The 20,116-nt window shown below is 38.1% G+C and overlaps 1 protein-coding gene across 1 annotated transcript; it reads left to right on the forward strand.

The window, feature by feature from the left end:
- Positions 1-712: 712 nt before the first annotated feature.
- On the forward strand, positions 713-16,695 carry LOC120148598. The gene is made up of 16 exons (XM_039161678.1): positions 713-942; positions 1,434-1,465; positions 1,691-1,776; positions 1,842-1,990; positions 7,786-8,149; positions 8,241-8,621; positions 11,379-11,660; positions 11,850-12,027; positions 12,126-12,354; positions 12,640-12,779; positions 12,982-13,271; positions 13,475-13,687; positions 13,769-14,257; positions 14,738-15,403; positions 15,555-16,088; positions 16,285-16,695. Exons 1-16 carry the CDS (start codon positions 713-715, stop codon positions 16,507-16,509), a joined length of 4,488 nt encoding a protein of 1,495 aa, XP_039017609.1. The 3' UTR covers positions 16,510-16,695.
- The last annotated feature ends 3,421 nt before the right edge of the window (positions 16,696-20,116 follow it).

A 20,116-nucleotide genomic window follows, 5' to 3' on the forward strand; every position in this document is an offset into this window, starting at 1 on the left:
ATCCTTCTGCCGTACCATGATGTCTACCAATGTTTAGCAAATTAGGTCTCAGTATCTTATGTCTTCGTATGTTTCGACCTGTGCTGATAGTCAACTCTTTAAATAGATGCATATAGTATAATACTAGTTTTTAGTGAGACACTGAGCTCGTAAGCTCAGTGTTCAGAATGTGTTTCAGTGCGTAGGTTCTTAGGGGCAGATCATGGGGAGTTATCGTCAGTAGGTATTTTAGTGCAACATATCAGACCAACAATGACTATTAGAGTATGTCTTGAGTCTTCTTTAGAGGGCATATACTATTTATGGACCATTTGTATATTCAGTCATAACTTTGATTTATACTGGTACTCTATTTATTTTGGATATATTTTAAGAGTTCCCCATTATTTTGTAAACTCAAATATTTGTTATGATTTCCCTTAATAGTATGGATGAACTATTTCAATTAATTGAAAAGTTATTTTTTAAAGAAATTTTTGGGTCACTATTTCGGTAGTCTCGTATGACATTGAAATCTATAGAACTTCGAGTTAAACTGGATTAGTGTCTTACATTTAATGGTATCAAAGTGTTTAGGTTTAGTCGTTCCTAGGACCCGTAGGTTAGAGTCAGTGAGCGTTTGTATATGTACGTGCCTCTAGGGAGTCAATAGTACTATAATAACTGGAATAATGACAATAAACCATTTTCTTTCAAATTTCATATAAGTTCTATGTCAGACAACCCAACTTATAGCCAAGATGGTAGAGACGAGAGTCATGCCTCAGCATCACTGAATATTAGTAAGAGATTCATTTCGGATACCTACGACCAAGGTGCCCTAGTAGATACAAGAGTTGAGGAGGTGACCTTTTTTAGGGACCTCACCTCTGTGCTTAGACAGATAGCTAGGTCTCTCCCTAGTTCATCAGCAGCACCACCTCCCCCTCTAGTACCCTCAACGTAGTCACTAGCCACACCCCATGTGCCCCCGATAGAGTGAATCCATAGATACAAGACAACTGAGTTCTTCGGTACTAAGGATGACGATTATATAACAACGAACCAATAGCTCACAGAGACGTTTAGTACCCTCCGAAAGTTGCATATCACCCCACTAGGTAATTTGAAGTGCATCACCTCCTTGCTTAAGGGTGACACAATAGATTGATGGGAGACACTTGAGTTAGTGATGGAGCTAGAGAGACCGACTTGGGAGTAGTTCCTCGCAGGGTTCAGAGATAAGTATATTAGATAGATCCACACTGATGATTTGATAGAGGAGTTCTTCCACTTGACTCTGGGTGATCTCTCAGTGATGGAGTACGAGCGCGAGTTTCTTCTTCTTAGTAAATATACTAGAGAGCTGGTTTCGATCGAGGAACGTCTATGTTACCGATTTAGAGAGAGCCTTCATGGTGATATTTTGACCCATCTCATAATTGATCATCCAGGGTATTTGCCCAGCTAAACCCACCAGATGAAGGTAGTTAAAAGAGCCTTAGATAGGCAGTCTAGGTAGTCTAGTGAGGCTACAGATAGATCAAGAGAGCCACTGAGCCAGCAAGGATATCGTAGACTCTGAAAAAGAGGATCAGAGATAGTCAGGGCTCTTCGAGACCCCCAGCAGTAAATATGAGGATGAATGGGTAGAGTTCAGATAGAGGGGTTAGTTATGATACCCAGAGGTGATCATTATCCCTTGATTCAGGAGCTAGTACCCACATCGCGCTCAAAGGTTTTACTCGTCCTGTTTGTGCTCAGTGTCAAAACATGCACGTAGGGACTTGTCAGCAGGTTTTGAGGGTTGCTACAGTTACAGCTCATTGGGTCACTTTGCCCGTGATTGTCTGAGAATCTAGAGGGAGACTCCAGCTCCTACTCAGAGGTATGTATCTTCAGTTCATGGAGGACGAGGACTGACTAGAGGTGGTAATACTACTTCGGGGCAGCAGAATTGTGTGACAGCTAGACCAGTGACTGGTGCAGAGCCTAGATTGACCTCCAGACAGTATGCCATATAAGCCCGAGATGAGGTTGACATAGAAGACATGATATTAGGCACATTTACCATCTTTTCTTTTCCAGTTACCGCGTTGATAGAAACTAGATCCACTCATTTTTACATCTGCTCACTCATTCTTACATCTGCTCTGACCTAGTACAAGAAAAAGAAATACTAGCAGAGATCTTAGAGATAGGTGTTTGAGTCCCAAGCCCCTTAAGGTTACACATCCTGGTGGATAAAATTTTTAGACGATGCCCAGTAAGGATTCAGGATCAGGCTTTTCCAACAGATCTGATAGAGTTACCCTTCAAGGAGTTCGATTTGATCTTAGGGAATAATTGACTAACCGAACACGATGTCAGTTTGAGGTGTAAAGCCATACGACTTAATCTTATAGCAGTTGATGGAACGAAGTTGATGATGACCAGTGAGAGACCCCGTCAGAGAAGAATAGTATCAATCTTGAAGGCCCAAAGAATGATCGACCGTAAGTGTGAGGCCTTTTTGGCTCATGTGGCCAACACCCAAATTTCAGCACTTCACTCGGGGATTTTTCGAATGATGCAATGCTTTCCCGATGTGTTCCCAGAGGAGTTACTGGGTTTACCACCTAAGTATGAATTAGCGTTTGGCATTGAGGTAATGACAGTTTCAACCCCTGTGTTCATTACTCCCTATCGCATAACACCGACTGAGCTAAAGGAGCTGAAAGTCCAGATTCAAGAGTTGCTAGACAAGAGTTTCATTGGGTCGAGCATCTCGCCTTAAGGAGTGTGGTCTTATTCTTTAAAAAGTAAGATATGTCAATGAGGTTGTGCATCGACTACATACAATTAAATAAGTTAACCATCAAGAACTGTTACCCACTCCCCATAATAGATGACCTATTCGACCAACTTAGAGGAGCGTATATCTTTTCAAAGATTGACCTACGATCATGCTACTATTAGCTGAAAGTCAAGGATAAGGACATAGCAAATATAACTTTCAGAACAAGGTAAGATCATTATGAATTCCTGGTGATGTTGTTTGGACTCACCAACGCTCCGACGACATTCATAGATATTATGAACCATGTTTTCTACCCATACTTAGATCAGTTTATGGTGGTGTTTATAGAGGACATCTTGGTGTACTCCCGATCAGAGGATGAGTACGATCAGTATCTCCGTATTGTTCTTTAGACCCTCAGAGACAGAAAGTTGTATGTCAAATTCAAGAAGTGTGAATTTTGGCTACCAGAGGTATCCTTCTTAGGCAATTTCATGCCATCAGATTGCGTCAGGGTAGACCCTCAGAAAAGTTAGGCCATAGTTGAGTGGGAGCCACCTAAGAATGTGTCAGAGGTGCATAGTTTCATCGGGTTGGCCAGGTACTTTCATCGATTCGTTTAGGTTTTCTCAATGATAGTTGCCCCGCTAACCAAACTGATTCAAAAAAATAGTTCCCCTCGTTTGGGATGAAAAGCAACAAAAGAGCTTTGAACAGTTCAAGGTCATCTTAACCCAAGCACCGGTGTTGATCCAACCAGAGTCGGGTAAGGACTTCACAGTTTATAGTGATGCTTCATTGAATAAACTTGGATACATTATGATGCATGAGGGTAAGGTTGTGGCTTATGTGTCTCGTTAGTTTAAGCCCCATGAGTGTAATTACCCTACCCATGACCTAGAGTTAGCCGCAATGGTGTTCGCTTTGAAGATTTGGCGACATTATCTCTTCTGTGAGAAGTGTCACATCTTCACCGATCACAAGAGCCTCAAGTACCTTCTCACTTAGAAAGAGTTTAACCTCAAACAACGCAGATGGGTCGAGTTACTTAAGGACTGTGACTGCGTGATAGATTATAATCTAAGAAAGACGAAAGTGGTAGTATACGCCTTAAACAGGAAGTCAATTACTAAGTTGCGAGCTCTCTTGGCACGTGTGAGTTTATCCAGTGATGATGGATTACTAGCCGAGTTACAAGTTGAGCCATAGTTGGTGGGAGAAGTCAAGCAGTTACAAAGTTTAGATGATCGGTTAAGAAATCGAATCGATCAGGTTAGCTAGGGTGAGGCCCCAGGTTTCGAGCTTCGTAATAGAGATGTGATATACTTCAGGGGTCGGTTGTACGTACTCACAGACGCTCAGCTATGTAGTATGATTCTTCATGAAGCACACTACAGTCCACTCTACGTACACCCAGACAATAATAAGATGTATCAAGAGTTTCACTGATTGTTCTATTGGCTAGCCATGAAAAGGGAAGTGTCCGAGTTCGTAGTGAGATGCCTAGTGTGTTAATAGGTTAAGGTGGAACACCAGGTTCCCTCAGGTTTGCTTTAGCCTATTCATATTCCCTAGTGGAAATGGGATAGGGTGACCATGGACTTTGTGACCGGGTTACCAATGATCAGACAGAGACATGACATTATTTGGATCATAGTAGACCGCCTAACTAAATCAACTCACTTTCTCCTAGTTAGAATGACTATACCCTAGAAAGGTTAGCTCAGTTATACATCCGTGAGATAGTAAGGTTGCACGGTGTACCAGCTTCTAGTATTTTAAACAGAGATCCTTGGTTCACTTCTCGATTCTGGGAAGCTTTTCATGAGTCCCTAGGCACCTGACTACACTTCAGTACAAATTTCTATCCTCAGACAGATGGCCAGGTCAGAGCGAGTTATCTAGATCCTTGAGGATATCCTTAGGTGTTCTATCATCGACCTAGAGGGTAGTTGGGAGGACCTCTTTCCATTAGTGGAGTTTGCCTACAACAATAATTTCTAGTCGAGAATTCAGATGGCTCCGTACGAGGCCTTGTATGAGATCAACTGTAGGACTCCACTTTATTGAACATAGCTCAGTGAGGGTAAAATAGTGGGCTCTGACTTGATCACAGAGATAGAAGAGAAAGTCCAGTTGATTTAGAGCCAACTTAAAAAGACTTTATATAGACAGAGGTCTTACACATATTTGAAGCGTAAGGACATCGAGTTCTCAATTGGGGATAGGGTATTCCTCAATGTTTCCCTATGGAAGAAAGTGATTTGCTTCGGGCGCAAAGGAAAGTTAAGTCCTCGCTTTATAGGACCTTATTAAATAATTGAGAGAGTCGGACCAGTGGCCTACAGGTTAGCCTTACCACCAGAGTTGGAGTGCATCTACAATGTGTTCCATTTATCCATGCTCAAGAGATACTGTTCAGATCTTTTGCACATACCTTTAGAGCAGATTGAGGTTAGCCCATATCTGACCTATTTAGAAGAACCAATTAGAATTTTGGAAAGCGAAGTAAAAGAGTTAAGGAGCAAAAGGATTCATTTGGTGAAGGCACTATGGAGGAACCATGGGGTCGAGGAAGTAACTTGAGAAACTGAGGAAGATGTGCAACTTCAGTATTCTCACCTCTTCTTTTCAGATAAATTTCGAGGATGAAATTTTAATTAGGATGGGAGAGTTATAACGCCCCTGATCCTGGGTTAAGAGTTTTGGGTTAACCTGAGATGGGCCTTGAGTAAATTCCTTAGCTTATAAGAACTTTGACCCAAATTAAAATAGAATTAGGCTTGAGTTAAACCCGTTGGGAAATAAAGAGGGTGTTTTTAGTCTAATTTAGAATCACAGGGACCAGGGAAGTAATTTGTCCATTAAAGATTTCAAAAGCTAAAGATGTTTTAATTACGGTGATCTCACGTTGTCCCCTCCCACTTTTCTCAACTCTTCCTGTCTTCTTCTCCTCCTATTCTTCATATTCTTCTTCTTTCTTAGGGAGCTGATACAAAGGTGAAAACTTTAGATTAGTTCCAACAATTTTTAGCAAGCCAAGATAAGGATTTAATTCAGTATCTTCAGATCTTTAAATTAAGCCCTCAACTTCACCTTTTCACCATGGGAACCAAAAACAAGTTTTGTGGAGTTTAGTAAACTGTTGAGTTTTAATCTGTTTTCCAGAGTTTTATAGGCTTAAGAAATGTTTTTAAAGCCTTTTAAACCTCTACACTCAGCTAATAATCCTTGCAATTGGTTTTATTTAGTGAAAGAGGTTGGAGAGAGCTTCAAAGCTAGGAGAAGGAAAAACTTACCTTGGGTTTAGCTTTTGATGTTTCCAATACCTTAGAATCAACATGTAACTCACTCTTGACTAATATAACACATGTAGCTCATATATATGAGTTTGGTAAGTTGTATAAGCTTGAAGCATGTTCATGGTAGTTTACATTATTTGTGTGTTTTCAGTATGTTAAAGACCTTTTTATGCCCCTTAAAATCAAATAAAACTCTTAATCATCAGTTGAGGACCTCAATGAGGGTGTTTGGGGATGAAAAGATATGATTTTCGTACTCAAAACAGAGCACCCAACAACGACAATATCGATATTGTATGAAAAATATCGATATTGATATTTAGTCAAACATAAATTAGGAAGATTTATAAGGGTAATAGCGATACTCATTCATTAAGTATCGATACCAGGGCAGGAGTATCGATACTGCCCATAGGGGGTATCGATACTAGGGAAATATTTAAAACATCGAACCTCAATTTTACATCGATACTTAATCAAGTATCGATACCTCAATACCAAAGTATTGATACTCAATCTAATGTATCGATACTGCCTTATCCCAGCAACCACTTCAGACAGGGGGTATTGATACCAATAGGTGGGTATCGATACTGAGGAGTTAATATCGGTTCTCACGAACGGATTTTGTTAAATAATTCAAGGGATAAGGGATCAGACCCAAGGTGCCCCAAATACTCAGAATAATAGTAAAATAATACTTCAAGTGACAACAATAGTTATTATCATAACAATAGAAACAATAACAACTAGGGTTACATAAAACTAACATTGTTTAATGCTCATGAAACAGTCAGCATACCCGAGTTACTCTTAGCAGAAGTACGGCAATTAGTGGATCCAAGTCAGTGCCACGACACTTCAGAAGCCAACTAGGCGCCAGATGTCCCAAGACTTGACGAAGTGGTTGGCAAGTGCAAGTTTCTGATGACAGAATTCTGGATTCCCCTGGTAGGCTAGAGGGGTATGTGCTCCGAGATTAAAGAATCCTTCCGTCGCACCATGATGCCTGCCACAGTTTAGCAGATTAGGTCTCAGTATCTTATGTCTTCGTATGTTCCGACCTGTGCCGATAGTCAACTCTTTAAATGGATGCATATAGTATAGTTCAATGCATTTTTTTAGTGAGGTATTGAGCTCATAAGCTCAACATTCGGAATGTGTTTTAGTGCACAGGTTCTTAGGGACAGGTCATGGGGAGTTATCGTCGGCAAATATTTTAGTGCAGTAGACCAGACTAATAGTGACTATCAAAGTACGCCTTGAGTCTTCTTTATAGGGCATGTACTATTTATGAACCCTTTGTATATTCAGTCGTAACTTTGATTAATGATGGTACTCTATTTATTTTGGATATATTTTGGGAGGTCCCCACTATTTTGTAAACTAAGATATTTGTTAGGATTTCTTTTAATAGTATGGATGAACTATTTCAATTAATTGAAAATCAGTTTTTCTAAGAAAATTTTGGGTCACTATTTTGGTAGTCCCGTGATATTGAAATTCATAGATATTTAGGTCAAACTAGATTAGGGTGTTACAAACTTAATTACCTGATACATTTTTAACAAAAATAATATTTATTTTATATTATAGTTGTATACTTTCATCTTCTTCGTTAATCCAAATTTATGGTTTGCGAATCTGTTTACCTTCGATGGAGATGTCGAATTCTGATTTGTTTTTGCTTTGAGGATTTTTCCCTTGAATTCGTCATTTTTTAAGCTTTGAAACCAATATCACCATTGTTAATACATCCGCTACTCCGACTGAGAGAGTGACTGTGGTGGTGGAGAAGCTTGAAGTTACCGAGAAGGAGCCACAATCGTCACCACCTGCTCCCGTTCCGGAGCCTGAGGTGCCCGTGAAGCCTGCAACAGCTGTTGTTATTGAAAAAAATGGGAAGAAGTTGATGAGAAGGCCAAGGATAAAGAAAGTAAGATTACTGAATCGGTTTCTTTCGAAGAAGAAACTAATATCGTTGGTGAACTTCCCGGGGCTTAAAAGAAGGCTCTTTGATGAGCTTAAACAACTTATTCAAGAAGCGCTTAACAAGCACAAATTCACTGCCAAAGAAGAAGAAAAACCAGTAGCTGAGAAAAAATAGTAGAAGATGAAATAAAGAAGAGAAAGAGTAAGAGAAACCTACTGCTGCTGTTGAAATTTCAGCAGAGTCCAAGGTGGAAACTGAAGCACCAACCTCTTTTGAAGTTAAGGAAGAAGAAAAATCTTTTCCTCCACCAGTAGCAGCAGTTGAGGAGCCGACTGTCGAGGCGGTGATTGTGGAAACCGAAGTGGTTGGAAAGGTGACAACCGTAGACGATGACGGCGCCAAGACGATGGAGGCAATTGAGGAGTTTGTAGTAGCAGTCGCCACTCGTCCCGCAGAAACAAAGGAGGAGGCTGCCATTGAAGTTGCTCCTCCTCAAACCGGGGAGACAAAAGAAGCTGAAGTTACACCGCCACCAGCCGAGCATGTGTCTATATGGAGAATTCCACTCTTGGCAGAGGAGAAAAGCGATGTGATCCTGTTGAAATTCCTGAGGGCAAGAGATTTCAAGGTAAATGACACATTCACTATGATAAAAAACACTGTCCATTGACTAAAAGAATTCGGTATCGATTCCTTGCTTGATGAAGATTTAAGAGGAGAATTCAATGGGATGATGTAACAAGAAGTGTCGGTTCCGTTGTTTCCACTGATGTAAGAAGAAGAATAAGCCATTAAAGGGTGTTGCCGGAGTTAGCGATACTCCCCATTATACAACTATAATGTAAAATAAATATTAGTTTTGTTAAGAATATATCAGGTAATTAATTTACCTAGGTGGTGGGGTGTTTGGTATTTGTTAAAGAATGACTTTGGTTTGAATCCCTTGGAAAGTAATTTTTTTTATCAAATTATTCTAACAAAACGACATCGTTTTGAATATTTTTTTAGCATCAAAACAATTGTGCCTAAACGACATCATTTTGGTGAGTGAATTACCTCAGCAACGTCACGATGCGAAGATGTCATGTCATCGTGTCGTTAAGTCATTAACGGAGAGGTGACATAATTACAGTGAAACATAAACATAAATAATAAAATTGGTAAAAAGGTGAGTGGTATTTGAAGTAGTTAACCCTTAAAGAAAATTAAAAATATATTTCATTGTTAAAAAGTTTAAAATTATATGTTTCCATAAATAAAATAAAATTAAAAAAATACCAATAAATTAATCAAGAGATAAACTCGAATGATCTTATCAATTGAGTTGATTTTTGTGCATGAATTTCGAAGACTACATCAATTTATTCGCATGTTAGATTAATCCTAAACTCAAAGTATCCATTCAATTTTAAAATGATTTAATTTAATAATTTTTTTAATAATTTAAAATAATTATGAGATAATATTTATTTTTATACTGTGGGTAACCAAACAAGCCTTTTAAATTAAAAAATTACCAAAAAAATAAGATGTCTACATTGGAGCTCAACTTAATTGGTGTATACAATACAAACATGTTATTATTATTACATGAAATAAAATATACAATAATTATTTTTTAAAGTCAAATCTAATTAATTTTAAATTAAATTGGCGAGATTTCTGAAAATGATAGTTAAAGCATCAAACATCTTATACATCCAATATATTATTATACGATTGTCCACAGAAATTTTATTGTTGATGTGGTGCAATATCATATTACTAAATAATTTAATACTATATAATATATAGTTTCTTAAAAATAATTTATTAAAAATATTAAAAATAATATAAATAATTATATTAACAAAATAACGAGATATCAATAGATTATTTATGAATTATCAACGTTGTCAAAATGAAACGATTTAATGATTATTATATAAAAATTATTTTAAATTAAATAAAAATATTAAAAGTTAGATTTAATTATAAAATAAAATAAAATAAATAAAAATAAAAGATTAAAGATTAAAGATTAAATTTATTATTAATATACTTAACGAAAATTATGATTAAACTTTAAAAATAGATTCAAAGAAGGATATAATTTTTAATTTAATTTTTGTTTAATACCTTTTAGTATTAAATCTTTTAAAGTACCACTTTAGGCCACGTGGCTATCATAGAAAGCACAAAGTGTTACGTGGACCCAATTCTCACGACTGTCATAAAGCAACAAGGACAAAATCGTCAATGAATATTAAACTCCCAAAATACCCAATTTGTCTGAGTCTTCAACTGTCTTTTCTTCTTTATTACTCCCTCCCTCTTTGAGTTTCGGTTTTATGCCTTTGGTTCTTTGGGTATATTCTTTTAGCTTTGCTTCTCCATGTAGAAGAAAATTAAGGAAATAAATATCTTTCCTTTCTTAATTTTTGTTCAAATTTCTCTCTTCTAACATCCAACGATTTCTCAGGGGGGAATTTCTCTTTCAGGTTAACTTTAAAAGATTTGATATTTTCAATAGAAAAATGCTGTCTTTTCTGCATTTGTGTTGTTTTTGTGAAATTTATGTAGAATTTTACAATAGGTATTTCCTTTTTCTTCTTGGTGTGTTTTTGGTTTTTATTATTATTATTGATTGATTTGGTATGCTACTGTTTTTTTTATTTGAAGTTTTGATTTGTTGGTTTGATTTCTAATGATGGGTGTTTGTTAATTTCATGCAATTTTGGATCTGGAAATTGAGTTTACTATGGTTGATCTGTTATTCTCTTTTGCTATTGCTTCATAGTTTGCATTTTGGTTTTGTTCTAGAGGTTTTGCTTGTGTTGTTTATTTAGATCAACCATTAAACCTTCCTAGAAATGAATCTGTCTAAAGCCATTGTCTTCTTCTTCTCTATCTCTAATTCCGACACAGTTTTTTCCCTTTTGGCTCTAAGCATATGAATTTATTTCATTTTCCATTTTGGTTGGCTATCTAGTGATTGAGTTGTTTTTAATGTTGATCATTCATTTTTCTTTTGTTATCATATTTCCTCTACAGGGTATTTTATGCTGACACAACGAGTTTTAATGCAGCACATCGGTTCGCCTTTTTGTAGGAGATATGTTTGTAACTACAGCGAAGATGATGGTGGGATGATATGTTGTTATTGACAAACTCTCCACATAAATGGAACTAGATTCTAGAATCTAGAGCTTTCTGATTTCTTGTTAAAATATAGACTAGATGGAATAAAGTAGCTAGGAAGTTATTACCTCTTTCCTTTTGCTAACTTCTTTATAGACATTTGGAGAATCTTTGGCTCTTGTCGTAATCTGTTGGAGGGACTGTCACTTCAAAACTTGAATTTTCAATAACTTTTAGGAGTATTTATAGTGATCTCTGGATTTAAAGTGTTGTGGAGATGTTAAATTCACCTCAAGGACATAAGAAGAGCCTCCAAAAATCCATGCGAAAAGGCTCATCTGGTGCCTCATATAAAGATTTGTGGCATGCTGTGGGAGAAGGGTCCTTGCCTGATGTAGATTCAGCATTGGCGCTATTGAAGAAGAATGGAAGTAATATCAATTCGAGGAACAGTTTGGGTCTGACTCCTCTTCACATTGCAACTTGGAGAAACAACATTCCCATTATTCGAAGGCTTCTAGCTGCTGGTGCTGATCCTGATGCTAGGGTGTGTAATTCTTCTTATCCTTTTGTTGATCAAATGTTTTCAAGTTCGTTGTGGATGTCTATCAAGTATCCTGCTTTAGAACATCGATGATCTTGTTTTAAACATCATTAAGTCGTAGTGATGTCAGATGTATGATGGTGCAATTAGCTTCAAGCCACCTTTTTTGACTCTTCGTAATCCTTGTTCCAGGACGGAGAATCTGGATGGAGTAGCCTTCATAGGGCTCTGCATTTCGGTCATCTTGCTGTGGCGAGTGTTCTTCTCCAGTCTGGTGCTTCTATTACATTGGAAGATTCAAAATGTAGAACTCCTGTAGATCTCCTGTCAGGGCCTGTTTTGCAGGTTTTTGGAAGTGTGCAGCATTCAGGTACCTGTTACTGTCTTGGCATAATGGAAAGCCTCTTATTAATGTACGAAAATCAAATCTTTGTCAAAGTATAACATAGTATTTATTTGTGTTTTTAGTAGCTACTGAGGTGTTTAGCTGGGGAAGTGGTGTAAACTATCAACTTGGAACTGGAAATGCCCACATACAAAATTTACCTTGCAAACTTGATTCGTTTCATGGCTCTAAAATCAAGTTGATTTCTGCTGCTAAGTTTCACAGTATATCTGTCACAGCTAGTGGAGAAGTCTACACCTGGGGTTTTGGAAGGGGGGGCCGTCTTGGGCATCCTGACTTTGACATTCATAGGTAAAAGTTTTCTTGTGCTGTTGCATAATATAGGTATTAGCAGCTTAATGGTGCTTCAAGTAGGAACTCTAAATTAAATTCAAGCCACGGGAACTCTGGATATTGAATTTTGTTGGTTCAAAGTTTCGTCATATCTGTTTTGAAACACCATTCTGAAACTTTAAAAGTCTGGGATAGTTTTATTTGTTATTTTTATGTTGGGTATGGAAGATCATGTCACTCAACAAACCCAAACACGATGCGAGTCAACTATCGTGAACATATTTTTCCTTCTATACTTTTCAGTGGTCATGCTGCAGTTATCACTCCCCGCCAAGTGACTTCTGGTTTAGGGGCTCTTCGGGTGAAAGCAATTGCTGCAGCTAAACATCACACTGTAATTGCTACTAAGGGTGGGGATGTATTCACTTGGGGATCCAATAGAGGTAAAAACATACGGGTCATGCTAGCAAGAAACATTGACCATTTGAGATTGATGTTTTCCTCAAGTGAATTTTCGTTTATTCTCTGAACTGATTCAAAATTACTTCTACTTCTTGATCAGCTAGCTAACGTTCTGATTTTTGTTTCAAACAAATCACGTGCTTATCGACTAGAAATGTTGATTTTTACTTCTTTTTTGGGCAGAGGGTCAGCTGGGCTATACGTCTGTGGATACCCAACCAACACCACGTAGGGTAAGTTCACTTAGATCACGAATAGTTGCTGTTGCTGCTGCAAATAAGCATACTGCTGTTGTCTCTACATCTGGTGAAATTTTCACATGGGGCTGCAACCGAGAGGGTCAACTTGGCTATGGAACCTCTAATTCAGCATCAAATTACACACCAAGAATAGTTGAGTATTTGAAAGGCAAGGTCTTTGTAGGCATAGCGGCTGCAAAATATCACACAATTGTTTTGGGAGCTGATGGTGAGGTAAACATGCCAGAACTATTGATAATTGGATTGATCTCTATTTGCACTAATATTTAAACTCATATGCTTGCATTCAAAATGTTTGAATTTTTTTATAAGGACGAGTTCCAGCATCTTGGTTTCAGTTTTCATTTCACCGGTTACCGTGAAATACATTTTTCCCTTTCTCTATGGGACTAACCCCAGTAAAACTTGTACGGCAGGTATATACTTGGGGTCATCGACTAGTCTCACCTAGACGAGTTATCATTTCTAGAAATTTAAAAAAGAGTGGAAGCACCCCCATGAAATTCCATCGGAAGGAACGGCTTCATGTGGTTGCAATAGCTGCTGGGATGGTACATAGCGTTGCTTTGACTGACGATGGAGCATTATTTTATTGGGTTTCCTCGGATCCTGATCTTAGATGCCAACAGGTTCTATTCCTCTGTATTTTTTGTTTTTCCTTCCCTACAAGTGAAACATCTTATTCAGTTCCTCTGGATGAATTTGTACAGTTATATTCAATGTGTGGAAAAGAAATAGTAAGCATTTCTGCGGGCAAATACTGGACTGCGGTTGCCACTGCTACAGGTGATGTTTACATGTGGGATGGCAAGCAATGTACAGACAAACCACCTATCGCAACTCGGTTACATGGCGTTAAGAGGGCTACTTCAGTTTCAGTTGGTGAAACTCATCTTTTGACTATTAGTTCTCTCTACCACCCTGTGTATCCTCCCAATATGCGCAAAATTGATAAGGAACCGAAGTTGAAAGTTAATGATGAACTAGAAGAACTTGATGAGGAATGCATGTTTGATGATTCAGAGTCAAGTAGCATAACATACATGCATAAAATTGATTCTGAGCAGAAGCATATACCAAGCTTGAAGAGTCTTTGTGAGAAAGTCGCAGCAGAGTGTCTAGTGGAGCCAGGGAATGCAATTCAACTACTTGAAATTGCTGATTCTCTTGGAGCAGATGATCTGAAGAAGCATTGCGAGGTTTGCTCTTGAAAGGCCACAAAAATTACGTGTAGAAATTTTATTTAGTCTTCATAGGATCTGTTTTGAGCCTCACTTGTGATGTTTTTGTGGAAATTTTATGATAGTATGCCGAAATTTGAAACATTGTAGACCATTCAGGCTTTAGCTTGACGTTCCAAACCTCAGTGGCTGAAAAAGCAATATAAATCTAAAAGATTAGGATATGGTTTTCTTCTTGTTGTGCCTCCGAAGTCTGATCTATTCTTTAATTTTTCTCGGGTCTCCATATTGTATCGACATTTACTTCTCGTGCTACGTGTCATTTTTCTTTGTTTGGAATAATGTATGTAGTGGATACAAGTTGCATAGTTCCCGAAGAATTCTGACCTAAAGATTATCTGGCAGATTAGCTTATATGAATTGTATTCTTTAAGGTTTCTTGACATAAGGTTTTGCATGAATATACTCTGACTACAAAATTCGACTTCCGGAATGCAGGATATTATTATTCGGAACTTGGACTATATTTTAACAGTTTCATCTCAAGCTTTTGCTAGTGCTGCACCAGATGTTCTAGCTAATCTTGAGAAGTCATTAGACCTTAGATCATCTGAATCATGGAGTTACCGCCGGCTTCCCACTCCCACGGCAACCTTTCCGGTTATCATCAATAGCGAAGAGGAGGATAGTGAAGGTGAGGTTCTAAGGACCCGTAACAACAACAAGAATAAGAACCTTTTGGAAAATGAAGGAGACAGGTCAGATTCCTTTCTGCAACCTAAAGATGATCCTAATCTCGGTATTTCCAAACAAGTTCGAGCTTTGTGGAAGAAGTTGCAGCAGATTGAGGTGCTTGAAGTGAAGCAGTTGAGTGGATGCATCCTTGATGACCAGCAAATTGCAAAGTTGCAAACAAGACCTGTTATTGAAAATTCTCTTGCTGAGCTAGGTGTTCCAGTTGAAAGATTGCAGTTGAAAGGATCATCTTCGATTCCACCTGATGGAAAAGGAAATAAAAAGGCCGAGATTTCGAGAAAGCAGAAGAGGAAGAACAAACAAAGGGTAGATCAAGATGAGACAGCATCTGGTTTTAGTATTACTGACAAACTAAAATCTGTGAAGGACTTCCCTGACATTGAAATTCCCCAAGTTTTAATGAGTAAGGTTAGATTTCTTGAACTTATTATATGTACTGCATGTAAATATCTTTCAGAATGCATCTTTTGTAAATTACTGAAAGTAAAAAGAAGGTTAAATTCAGTAATTCACTTGAGCAATTCATCATATTTGTTGAAATCTTTGTGGCTTGTGACAGGAAGAAAATGCTAGGTCAGAAGGAGCTATGGCAAACAAAGCCTCGAAAGAGTCTGCTTTCTTTGTTAAGAAAAAGGAAAGTTCAGTGCCCGCAAAAGATAAGGGTACTCCGCAAACAGCAACCAAGAAGAAGAATAGGAAAGGTGGGCTCTCTATGTTTCTGAGTGGTGCTCTTGATGACACCCCCAAACAAGTGACTCCCCCGCCACCATCAACCCCCCGTAGTGAGGGCCCTGCATGGGGTGGTGCAAAGGTTTCAAAGGGATCTGCTTCACTTCGTGAAATTCAGGACGAGCAGAGCAAGCTACAGGTGAATCAGAAAACTGGAAGCAAAAATCAGGTGGAAGATCTTTCTTCCGATAACGTTGAAGGTAAAATCCTGCCGAGTTCATTTTTATCATCCAAGCCAATTCCAGTTGTCTCGGCTCAATCATCACAGGCATCCGATGTACAAAAAAGCACACCTCCTTGGGCTTCTTCTGGTACCCCTCCTCATCCTTCTCGTCTGTCTCTCAGGGACATCCAGATGCAGCAGGTATGTAAAGTACATGCATCCTTGTCTGGCTTCATATTTATATACTGAATGCAATCATTTTCTGCTTGCCTGGTATTGTTCTAATCATGGCCCCTTTCGTGTATGTATCTTCTGCAAATCGGCTCTATGCACTTATTCAATCGTGCAATTTTGCACGACCCACGTTTTTCATTCTGGTGCCTCTAACTAAATGCAGTTGAAGCAAGAGCAGAGTTTTTCTAACAGTCCGAAGATGAAAATGTCTGGGTTTTCAGTAACTTCAGGTCAAGGGTCATCATCTGATTCCCCAGGGATGAACCGCTGGTTCAAACCGGAGGTGGAAGCACCTTCATTAATTCGTTCTATTCAGATCGAAGAGAGGGCTATGAAGGACTTTAAACGCTTCTACAGCAGCGTCAAAGTTATAAAAAACCAGTCATAAAAGAACCAACTGAAACTTGGCTGTTTCAGGTGGCACCAAGGAATTTATTTCTCACCTGTGGTTAAATGTAAATTTGACTGTACAGATGTTCTTACTGTGCATTTAACCTCCTTTCTAAGGTTAATTTCAACATAACATTGTTTTTTAGATCATGGAAGATCTTTTAAGTTTTTCTTGATCTAACTTCCGAAAATAATGTTCATCTTTGTGAACTCATTTCTTGGATTTTTAGCTCATGGACTTTGTACAATCAGAAAGCAATAAATTGAGCCTTGCAACTTTGTCAAATACTGGGATTTTCCCACCCAATTTAGGATGCAATATGATCCTATGAGGAACCTGTGATTGAGGCAGGACAAACTAATTCAAGGCTGTGTAAATAAACCGAGGTATGATTGTGTTCGTTGTTGTTTTTGAAGGAGTTTACGTTTAATTTGTGTTCATTTACGTGTTATTTTATTTGTTTTTTAAGATATTCATATTTGTTCAGTGTTTATAAGCATATTCGTTTAAAATTCGCGAACATATTCATTTAAGGTTTGTTTAATGTTTAATAACTAACCTTTATCCTTTTTTTTTATTTGCAAACCAAAGGAAATGGTAGAATTATTGCACTAGTCCTTAAGCTCCTCGAATTTTAATGTTTGAATTCTAAAATTTACCTTGTATTTAATTTAGTTCATACTTTCATTAATATTTAATGTTTGAATTCAAAAATTTACCTTGTATTTAATTTAGTTCATACTTTCATTAATATTTAAAATGTAAAAAAAAACTGAATAAACAAGTTTGTTCGTGAATGTAATCAAATTTGTCTACGTTTGTTTGTTAAGGGAACATAAAAAATTTGTTCATACACGTCTATCCAACTTAATAAATGAACATTATACAAACGATTCACTAATAATTTATCAAAAATTACGTTTATTTATACTTCTATCCAAGACATGGGGGGGTGCTAATATGCAATATGGTCCCATTAAGGAACCTGAGAAGGAAGTTATATCTTAAACATAATAAGTTGGCAATAGGGAAGAAAGATTAATGAGTGGGAAAATGGAAGTACCAAGTTCTTGGAAAACAAAATAGCAACACCCAAAGATCTTCCAACCCTTTTCCCTTTGGCCCAAAATGGAAGAAATGATTAGTCAACAACATTGATTGGAATATTATGATGTATATATATATATATATATATTGCTTTTGCAATGAAAGGACTTCAATAGGAAACACATGCATGTTCCAAATAGAAAAAGGAAAAGAGGGCACAAAGAAACGATTGATTAGAAACATAGTAGACCCTTTAATGGAGACAGTGGTGGGTTGAGTATGTGAGGGAAAAAGTTGAAGGTTTAAAAAGAAAATTCCAAATTTTTGATGTGATATCATACTATTAACAACCCATTGAGTATTCTTATTTCTTTCTGTTGCGTGAACTTTTAAGTTCATAAATTGATATTGTTTTTTTTAGATACCGACAGGAGGATTCCAAAGTTGAGTCCCATGGGCTTGGCCCTCCTTAATCCTTCCAATACTCATTTTAGGTATTCTTCCTAAAATTACAATTTTGGTCCCTCCAAAATAATATAATTCACCTTTTAATATAATCTCCTGGTTCACCCTTGTTCGAAGGTGCGTCTCACTCAGTTCGAACATAACCACAATTAATCAATAAGAAAAGATTGCCTAGTTTCACGTAGCATCAAACTAAGCAGGCTTGGATTATAACATCAATAATAATTTCCACAATTAATCAATAAGAAGAGATTGTCTAGTTTCACATAGCATCAGACCAAGCATGCTTAAATTATAAAACTCTTGGGTTGTCGACAGGGAAGGTCAAGGAACATAAAGAATCGTGGTGGTGGAACGACGAAGTCCAAACTAAGGTGAAGACAAAGCAAACTTGCTTCAAGGAGTTTCTACAATGCAATGACGACGAAGAAAGATCGAGAGCTAAACAAAGATACAAGGAGGCAAAGCGGGAAGCCAAGAAAACAGTGGCTAAAGCAAAGGATAAGGCATACGAGGAAATGTACAAGAGATTAGACACCAAGGAAGGACAAAACGACATCTTCAGGCTTGCAAAATCCAGGGAGAATAGGAAAAAGGATCTAGGTAGCATTAGGTTTATTAAGGACAACAATAGTGTTCTTTTAGTGAAAGATCATGATATTAAGAGAGTGTGGGGTAGTTATTTCTTTGGCTTATTTAATGACGGTGCCTCTCCCTGTAGAGATAGTACCGTTGATGGGTCAGCCGACCATCTTACTACGACCAATGACTGCCCTACAAGTAGGATTCAGATTGAGGAAGTTAAAATGACTCTTAGAAAGATGGGGAGGGACAAAGCTGTCGGTCCAGATCAAATTCCTATCACTGTGCGGTTGGCCCTAGGAGAAGAGGGAGTTAAGTGGTTGACCCACATCTTTAATATTATTTTAGAGAATGCCAAGATGCCAGAGGAGTGGAGAGAGTCTACGGTGATACCAATCTATAAGAATTAAAGGAGATCCCCAACGTTGTGGTAACTACAGAGGTATTAAACTATTCAGTCATACCATGAAGCTATGGGAAAGGGTGATAGAGGCTAGGTTGAGACATGTTACTAGGGTTTCGGAAAACCAATTTGGCTTTATGCCAGACAGGTCTACTACGGAGGCGATTCATCTACTTCGACGGCTTATAGAGAAATATAGGGAAAAAAATAGAGATCTTCACATGGCGTTCATTGAACTTGAGAAGGCGTATTATAGTGTTCCCCGCGATACGATCTGGAAGACCTTGGAATCGAGACGGATCCCAACTGCTTATATCTGGGTGATTCGTGATATGTACTGTAGATCTACTACATACTTCAGGACTACAGTTGGTGACACAGAGGCTTTCCCGGTGGAAATTGGACTCCACCAGGGGTCGGCTCTTAGCCCTTACATCTTCGCCTTGATTATGGACGGCATCTATTGTGCGACACCAGACGGTGTTCCATGGTGTATGCTTTTCGGTGACGACATTGTCCTAGTTGCTGAAACAAAAACTGAGCTGAATAGTAGACTGGCTACCTGGAAGAATGCTTTGGAAGAAAAAGGTCTAAGGATCAATATTGAAAAGACAGAGTATTTATGTTCAAACTTCAGTGGGAACCAAAACGTTGAAGATGTAGAAGTATGCATCGAAGGACACGTTCTCCCCTAAAAAGATTGTTTCAAGTACCTAGGGTCTATGATACATAAAGATGGGGGTGTAGATGATGACGTTACAAACCGTATAAAGGCGAGATGGCTAAAGTGGAGGGCTGCTACTGGAGTTTTGTGTGACAAGAAGGTACCTCTAAAACTAAAGGGAAAATTTTATAGAATGGCAATAAGACCAGCGCTGTTGTATGGATCAGAATGTTGGGCAATCAAGAAGGGTCACGTAATGAGGATGGAGGCCATAGAAATGAGAATGCTTCGATGGACATGTGGTAGGACTTTGTGGAACATGACACCAAACTCTGCAATTAGGATGTCCTTGGGGGTGGTGCATGTATCCGAAAAATTAAGGGAGGGAAGACTACGGTGGTCTGGGCATGTCCTTAGGCGACAACCATCATATGCGGTCAGGA

The sequence above is a fragment of the Hibiscus syriacus genome, unplaced genomic scaffold, assembly GCF_006381635.1.
Source record: "Hibiscus syriacus cultivar Baekdansim isolate YM2019G1 unplaced genomic scaffold, ASM638163v2 tig00002684_pilon, whole genome shotgun sequence".
NCBI lineage: Eukaryota > Viridiplantae > Streptophyta > Magnoliopsida > Malvales > Malvaceae > Hibiscus > Hibiscus syriacus.

Bases quoted from the DNA above. Each gene is read 5' to 3' on its own strand.
- LOC120148598 (XM_039161678.1), top strand. From the start codon at position 713: ATGTCAGACAACCCAACTTATAGCCAAGATGGTAGAGACGAGAGTCAT. The intron at 8,150-8,240 runs GTAGCTGAGAAA...GCAGAGTCCAAG, and splicing joins CCAAAGAAGAAGAAAAACCA to GTGGAAACTGAAGCACCAAC. The intron at 12,780-12,981 runs GTAAAAACATAC...TTTTTTGGGCAG, and splicing joins CACTTGGGGATCCAATAGAG to AGGGTCAGCTGGGCTATACG.